This window comes from Planococcus citri, chromosome 4 (genome assembly GCF_950023065.1).
Source record: "Planococcus citri chromosome 4, ihPlaCitr1.1, whole genome shotgun sequence".
In the NCBI taxonomy this organism is placed as follows: Eukaryota; Metazoa; Arthropoda; class Insecta; order Hemiptera; family Pseudococcidae; genus Planococcus; species Planococcus citri.
The window spans coordinates 46,393,875-46,402,470 of NC_088680.1; the positions used below are offsets into that span (position 1 = coordinate 46,393,875).

At 32.0% G+C, this 8,596-nt stretch overlaps 1 protein-coding gene and 1 long non-coding RNA gene across 3 annotated transcripts in view; both read left to right on the forward strand.

Moving 5' to 3' along the window:
- The window catches only part of Scr (Sex combs reduced), a 66,832-nt gene extending 61,674 nt beyond the window's left edge, over positions 1–5,158 (forward strand). Inside the window, exon 3 of one of the 2 annotated variants that reach the window (XM_065364916.1) lies at positions 15–151. Coding sequence is in view for 1 of the 2 variants with exons in the window: in XM_065364913.1 (XP_065220985.1) it covers positions 15–307 (293 nt within the window). In the remaining variant the exon portion in view is untranslated. Of the gene's footprint in view, positions 1–14 lie in introns of both variants that reach the window. The other variant, XM_065364913.1, reaches the window with a different exon arrangement.
- Positions 5,159–6,985: 1,827 nt separating this feature from the next.
- Positions 6,986–8,336, forward strand: LOC135844867 (uncharacterized). Its single transcript, XR_010558655.1, has 3 exons — positions 6,986–7,167; positions 7,252–7,336; positions 7,942–8,336. It is a non-coding gene; the product is annotated as an uncharacterized LOC135844867 (long non-coding RNA).
- The last annotated feature ends 260 nt before the right edge of the window (positions 8,337–8,596 follow it).

Below are 8,596 nucleotides of genomic sequence, written 5' to 3' on the forward strand. Positions count from 1 at the left end.
TTTGTTTTACACAGGTACCGTAAACGCCAACGGTGAAACGAAAAGACAACGAACTTCGTATACTCGTTACCAAACCTTAGAACTTGAAAAAGAATTTCATTTTAATCGCTACCTGACGAGAAGACGACGTATCGAAATCGCCCACGCTTTATGTCTGACCGAAAGACAGATCAAAATTTGGTTCCAAAATAGAAGAATGAAATGGAAAAAAGAGCATAAAATGGCCAGTATGAACGTATTACCTTATCACTACCATATGTCGCAACCTTACGGAAATCCTTATCAATTTACACATCTAACCACCTGAGATACGTATTATTAATTCACTAACGAGGGGCTAGATACATAATTAACCTAAATGGTTAGTTTATTAATGCGGTTAACCGCGACGGTTAATTCCATTAAACACCTACCTCTAGTCCCTGGTTACTGAATTAATAAAAAAGTTCAGGATTCTATTTTACTTATTATTAGCATTCGTTTCGGATGACTTTTAGGTTCTTTGAGTATTTTACGCGAGACGTGACAATATACACATTACAAATACGTACGCAGACCTACGTCTATGACTATTTGGCTTGACAAATGTCATCGTCAATGTTATAATTACCTCCGCAGGTAACCGGTTCTTCGCGATTAACCGGCTGGGAAAAGCATACACTCCCCTATGTAAGCTTACATTCCCCTCGCACCAACTCGGTGTATTTTCTTTTTCTATTGAAATTGTAATTTAAAATATGGTGCAGCTTCGTTTATTATGTTAATTATTATTTATTTTTAAATTTTTTTTCTTCTTTTCCGACGTAATTACGCGCATTTATTCGACTCGAATTTACATTTTACTCCACGTGAGCGTATATTAGCGAGCCGAACTTCGCATGGTCGTTTCTTTTTTTTTATGTTTTTTTAATTGTTACCTCAAAACGTAATCTTTCGCTCGCGCCATTTCCCATTATAATTGTGAATTTTTCCAGTAAAAATGTGCCATATACACGATATGTCGCAATGTTATTATTTAAAAAGCTACACGAATACTTATAAATATCTGCATACAAACGTAGATATTTATGAGAATTTTTTTTGAACGTGGTTTATGTAAAATGGATCAATCAACAATTCCAAGGATAAAGCCGTAATTATCAACAGGTATAAGTCGTCTGTGCATATTAAAAATTGAAAAACCTCGAAGAAAAAGAAAAATAATCCGGGGTTAGTGTACCATTCTATCGTAATAATGAAACACCTGTCATTAAACCTGATTTCGCTTCTATTATCGTAGCCTCATACTACTTCCATAATCAAATCGTAACCCATCTATAGTACCTATAGCTAAACTTGGACTGCAGGACAATGCTAGGTAGAGGTATGTACTTTGTGCACGAACGATTTTCATACCTTATTTGCCATACGATATCTGATTAGTTCTTTAAGAGATGATTTGCACTTGCGGTCAGTTTATTGTCTGGAATACAACCACCAATGATGATGAAAAAAATCACTTCAAGGATAACTCGATACCACTATACGAATTATGCATCTGTTCTTGATTTCATTGGCAACCAAGTTGATTTTAAAATCTGTCCCGAGTGCATTGGCAGAATTCTTTTTTTTTTAAATCTTGTTGAAAAATTTATAAAAATTGAGCTCGTAAATTTATGTAGTCATTTTTCTGACACAGATCAAAGAAATTCTCGCATTTTCACGCTCGTTGTAAGAATAACAAGATTGCTACTTGAATCACAAGTTCACAGAATTATAGGTTCAGTTGTTTAGCACCAGGTTTGAAATTTTTTTCGAAAATTCAATTCCACGCAAACATGACATAATACCTCGTTATTTGTTTATTTAGGGCAAAAATCAAAGCAAAAAATTACGATAAAAAACTCAAATTTCTCAAAAAAAATGATTGCAGGGCTTGAAAAATTTGGAACAAATTGAATGTAAAAAAAAATTAATGATTCCGGTTTGAAATTTTTTTTGGAAAGAATTCTTGAATTGAGAGCTGAATTGAAGGGATATTTTGTTGAGAGGAAAGAAGTGAGGGAGGGGGGAGGTATATAACTAAAATTGGCTTTATTGCAGAAAAAATGAAAGGAGCGAATTTAATTGGAAACTTTCGTATAGGATTTACAGGGTGGATTGAGAGGAGACAGGAAAGGAACAGGAATTCGCTCTTTCACAGTTACCAGTTTTGTTTTTTAAGTTGAAAAAACTGAATTTTAGTTGAATAATTTTCACGTCTATTTCATCGATAATTTTTTCACAGTTTGTCTTCAGACGTTATTGAAAAATGGGATGATAATTCATTAAAATAATGAAATGAATGAATGAAAACTCAAACTAGTACTTAGTCTTGATGATTGAATGTATGTCAAACTGATCCAAATGAAGATTAGGTATTGAAAATGTCATTTCAAGAAAAAAATCTACTTGGCAAAAATTCTCCAACAACTTGATGCACAGGTTTATGCAGAAAACGCTAATTTAATTCCTTTGTCTAGGCAGTTGTGGGACGTTAGATATTTATTACGAGAAAAGTAATAAAAAAATTCCATCTCATAATACTTTTTGGTTGAACTTTTTTTAAATTGATTTTTCTGGGCCAATCAAAGTATTTCATGAAAAATGAAAAGGCAATAAATTATTAAATTTTGAAAGAAGCTTCGTATTCGATCTCTTGACCAAAATATATAGGTAGCTGGTAGGTAGGTACCTACCAATGCACCTTAGGGTGGATCGCGAAAAAAAAGTCTATAAAGTTGAACCAAATTCAGGTAATAAAGACCTTCACTTTGAGTCCGAAGCTACCCAAAAAATTCCTACCACGAAAGCATCTCTGGAGGGCAGATATAGGCCCCTAAAGAGGGGAAATTTTCGAAAAAAATGTGTTTTTTTTTGCTGTAGCTCCTGTCCAAATTGTTTTAGGAAACGTGGCTCAATTCCAAATGATATTGCTGCTAAAATTCGAGACCACTTTAAAGGTAACTGCGGAGCAGTTAAAAATTTACAATTCACTTTTTTGGGTTAATTTCGAAATTTGAAAATATTTTCTTCTCGAGAGTCACCTATACTGCATCTAATCATGGTAAATTATCGAAAGATACTCATTATTTATGAAATTAAGGGCATATTCTGGAATGCAAGGGTACTTAATTACTTACCAATTTTTTGATGATTTTTGCAAATTCCAAAAATTGAGGAATAAGACTGGCAAAAACTTATAAAATATTTTTTCGAGTTTTTGAAATTGACAATAAAAGTCAAAAAAATTGGTAACACTGCATTTCGAAATATTCCCTCAAAATCCTTTGACCATTTTTTTTTTTTTGCGATCCAGTTTAATGTTTCCTACCTATGTACTTATTTCTGCTCGTCTTCTCTTATTCGAACTGATCAAATTGGAAATTTGAATGGATAATGGAAGAATTTGACGATTTAAGGATTGGAAAATATTGAATTTTTTCATTTTATTTTTCTCAATTTCAATTGATCTTTATGGTAATCGAAATTTCACAAGGTATATTCACGTCTCGTAAAATGCTCAAAAAAAGAACGTGCTAGTCAATTTTTTTATGCTGAACAAACGTTCAAATTTGTACGTATTTAATGTGTTATAATTTTAAAAATTTTATGTAGTTGTTAGATTGTTGTTGTATTATGCATATAAAGTTTTCAGTCTGTTTTTCACTCTCCTGTTTTTTCTTTTTTTTTTGTTTTTGTTATTCGTTTATGATTTTTTTTTCTTTTGTATGATGTATAAAGAAAATGCCTCTTATATATTTACTCGAGAATGTATAACGTTTTATTTCGACAGCTTATAATAAAATATCGCCTCTCGGGGGCAAATTGTTATCGATTAAGTCATGATCTGTAAATTTTTTTGTTCTAATCGAAATACCCATGTGAGCTCGTTCTACATTTATGTGAAAAAGAACGTCTTGTTGAGTTGTTGCATATTAATTTTTTTCTTTTTTTTTGTTTTAAATGTGTAAAAAAGAATCAAAAAACGCTTATTTGCAATCTGAGTATTGCCTAAAATTCAGCTGAGCAACCTAATTCACAACCTAGTGTGACGAAATTATGGCCAAAAATTTTATAGTTACGATTGTCTCTTGACGCGATTATATCGTTTATCATAAATATATACTTTTAGTATAAATGTGATAGCCAGTATAGTGTTTTCTTTTCTTTCTTTTTTTTTTTATAATTACACTAGGCAACGGCATATTTGTGTTCGGGTTGAAAATGGGCTTAATCGATAGTTTAGACCCTAAAACAAAAAACAGAGTGGGGTTTTTCAATTTGAGTTGTTTTTGTAGTCAGGAGAGATGATCAAAGTTGCAAAAATGGCCGTTTTTGCCCTATTTCACGAGTTTGTGGAGACATCAGTATTATGTTTCAAAAAAAACCAAGGTCATATTCGGATTCTACGCACTTTTTTAAGTAAACAATTTCACCGGATTTTTTATTTTCGAAGTTTCAAGCGCATACGGAAGATTTTTGTTTGTAACATATCTTAAAACTCGGAGTGAGAGCCTCGCCCGCGCGAACACGGTTCCGAGCCACGAGTACGTGGTGGAGTAACGCCAGCGTCGCGCGCTCCGAGTTTTAAAATATGTTATAAACAAAAATCTTCCGTATGCGCTTGAAACTTCGAAAATCAAAAATCCGGTGAAATTGTTTACTTAAAAAAGTGCGTAGAATCCGAATATGACCTTGGTTTTTTTTGAAACATAATACTGATGTCTCCACAAACTCGTGAAATAGGGCAAAAACGGCCATTTTTGCAACTTTGATCATCTCTCCTGACTACAAAAACAACTCAAATTGAAAAACCCCACTCTGTTTTTTGTTTTAGGGTCTAAACTATCGATTAAGCCCATTTTCAACCCGAACACAAAAAAAAGGTCAAAAATTGTTGCCTAGTGTTATTAGACGATCGTGTAGATAAATTTTAATTTAATTTTCAGTGCAATATTTATGTAAGTTTTAAACGTTTTTTTCCTCTTTTCCTCCCCTACAAAATCGATGTAAATAAATTATTATGCTTTATGTACATAAATAGGTGAATTTTTTTTTGTATATATTTCGGGTATAGGATTATACTTTTTTTTTGTTTTAAGAAATTTCTCGAATAAAAATTTAACTTCAAAAATTATTCGTGTTTTGTTTTCTCTTATAATAAACTAATAGGCCTACGAGCATTTTTAAAATTCGACTGATTTAATAGAGGGTATCGTTACAAATTTTATTGAGTCAAAGGTTAAGTATTCCAATTAAATATAAATGGATAATATGATATCAGAATATTATCATAGATAAAATCAAACCGTATGGGTTTGTAAATGATAAAAGAGTAGAAGCATGCAGATAAAATCGCTTAGTTGTGAGATAAGCCAACGATTCAGGAGAAAAAAACATAATTGTATGATTCAATCTCAAATTTTAAAGAATCATCTGAAAAATGTTTATCAAGAAATTGAATCGATTTAATTAATATGTTCTTTCATACCTCTGAAATTGAAAAATTCACATCCTATTAAAAAGATTTGTGGGTCAAAATTTGGATCGTAATAAATTTCAAGTAGGAATGAGATGAATGAAGCTTTTTAATATTATTTTTAGAAAAAAGGTCCTCATGGATAATTTCCAAAATACGTACAAACGTGAAGTGAATCTTTTGATGCATTAAAAATAAGAATTGGAGAAAAAAATAAAAATAAAAAAAACTGAAATGAGGAAATCTAATTTTCTGTAATTTTTAATTAGGTAATGAAAAGGAAGAAGAGAGTAAGATTTTCATCTCAAGTAGGTGAGACATCATAACGAAAAGATCAATACACAGTAATTTTTCTAAATCCATCACCGAAAAACGTGATAAAAAAATGATGAAAAATTTTGAGCTTTTCCCCAAAATAATGAATTGAAATAGATGCCCCAATCTTAAGTTTCTTCATCATTAGTCATATCTTCTGCAATTTTGAAAATATCTATTTGCTCCTAATAACACTTCATTGGGGTCAAATACCTAAATACATATTGCGACGAGAAAAAAATCACAGATCGTCACACTCTCCAAAAATGAGGCCAGAGTGATGGTAAGACAGCCAACATACGACTACATCACGAAAGATTACTTCAAACTGGTCTCGAAACAATGCCTGCCAAAAATTCGAAAAAGTTTACAAGTTTCTAGAATGAAACTAATCAAAGTTACGAAAATTCAACTTTCATTTTACAAATTCACTTTTTTTATCAGACTACTACGTCTTCAGAGACTTGTCTCATACCTACATGCAAATTGTCTCATATCGTCAGTAAAAACGGACTGCAATTCAGAGAATCGATCTTTCAGTCTTAAAATGTTTAGGAAGGGTAAAATGGGCTCTAAACATGTTTTGGAAATTTTCTCACGAAACCAGGGTCATATGAAAATAATCAAGGTTTCAATTATTCCGATTCGTATTATTTACATTTACGGTATTTTTGGATGACTAGAAATTGAACTGACAAGGATAGATATCTCTCAAATAGTCGGAACCACGATTTTTGAAAGTATAGCATTGTCTAAAAACCACTATGAGGAAAATTTCAGGTAAGTACCCAAATTGATTTTTCGTGAATTTTTGAAAATCAAAAATAATTGACCAATTATGCATATTTTCAGAAATTTATACTTTTTCAAAAATATAGATACCTTCAGTAAAAATTAAATTAATAATTAGTCCTGAAATTAATATCAATTCCTCCGAACCAAATTTCATCATTTCCAGGCATCCTGCGGAGCAATTTATGTTAGTAAAAAAAAGACACTAGAACTGTACGCCAGGAGATTGAATTAAATGTAAATAAACTCTAATAAAAAGGTCGAAAATAAGCCAATAATGTTCTCAATTCTAGTAATCTCAAATCTGTTATCAGAAGAAGTAAGTTTTGCAATGAAAAATTCTTTCTGCACTATAAAATTGACTAAGAATGAACCCGACATGGCAGTCGATGAAAATCTTCAGTAACTTGAAGTAAAAAACGTCAAACAAAAAAGAATTTTAGTACAAAATCTGCGGTTTTTTCATTTTCATATGTCGACAAATTTGTAAAATGTTCAAATCTATCTCTATTCTTGCGCTCTTTCTGAGCACTGTTGTAGTTGGACGAAAACATGGCACGGTAAGGATGAAAACATAATTATGCAGTTAATTGAGGCCAAAATCCGTATTCACATTTGTATGTAACATTATGGTTGATATTTAGACATCCCAGGATGAATACGTACAGTACTTGGAAGAGAAAATCAGAGCACTGGAAATCGAAAATGCCGAGTTTCGTGAAATCGCGGGTAAGGAATCCATTTGAACAACTCGTAGATGCCTCCATACTTAGACCTAACTTACTCCACAGCGACGAACTTTTCAGGTTGTTTGGGTTTTTAAAGAAGCCGAATGTGTTTTTCTAGTTTTAATCAGGGAAACTGTACGACAATTTAGACTATTGCGATTGGAATTATTGCTTAACAAGATTCTACGTAGGTATTAGCTACACCTGCACGTCACCTAATCATTGTGATAGTTGCATCACGCCACAAGAGACAGTATAAATCTGTATCAGTGACGGTGAGTGGGGGGGGGCTTGCAATGAATGAACTTGTACTGTGCTCGGATTTTTGACATGGTTAGGTTTTTTGTGCCGGGAGTGTTTTCGAAATTTATTTAAGGCTGATCCGCGTCACGCTGACTTTTGAAAACGTAAAAAAAAATGTTGAATTCTTTCATGTCACACTTTCAAAAAGTTTGAAAGAATCTAATTCTCAATATTACGTCAGTTAGTACGTAGTTATAAGCTCCGATTTCTTTTTCTGATACCTGCGGGGTATACTTTTTCAATATTTATGAGATAGGTCAGAGAAAACAAATTGTTGTTATTTCATGTGGTTTTTTTTTACAGAATTCTTTTACCCGCAGACACAAACCGAGCGAAAAGCTCAGACCGACAACAAGGGAAAAATAAATGATCATGTTCACATGTAGATATCCCCGCATAATTTCGGATTAGCCTCGCAGCGAGTTATCAGTCCACCCTACCATCACATATACCTAAGTATATTATTAATTGTTTGTAGCACAATCCGAAAAATGGAAAATATGATGTAAATCGAATTTCAGCATTCTCATTTACTTCCCACTGAAATTCCTTTCACAATTTTTGCGAAATTTATAAAATTACAAATGCGGTTTACGGGTTCATTTTCTATGACAAAAATTATAATTTTGATCAAATTAATGTGCTTAGTTGAAATGTGAAATTGCTTTTAAAAAAATCTGCCATTTTGGGAACTTGAAACAGAAGAGAAATTTAAATCTTTTGATTTTTTTTAATACATTTTTGTCAAATTTTTTCATTTGGAAAAATGCACTCATTACAGGTAAAAGAAAATCAAAGATTTTCAATTTCGTTGAATAAACATTTTATATGACGTATTTTGAGTTGATATTAATCTATAGATGAATTTTGACGGAGTGAGTCACTCAAAAGGTGGTTCAGAGGTTCCCAAAATAAGTACTAATCTCTTCAAAACAAAATATAATACATTTTTTTTTGG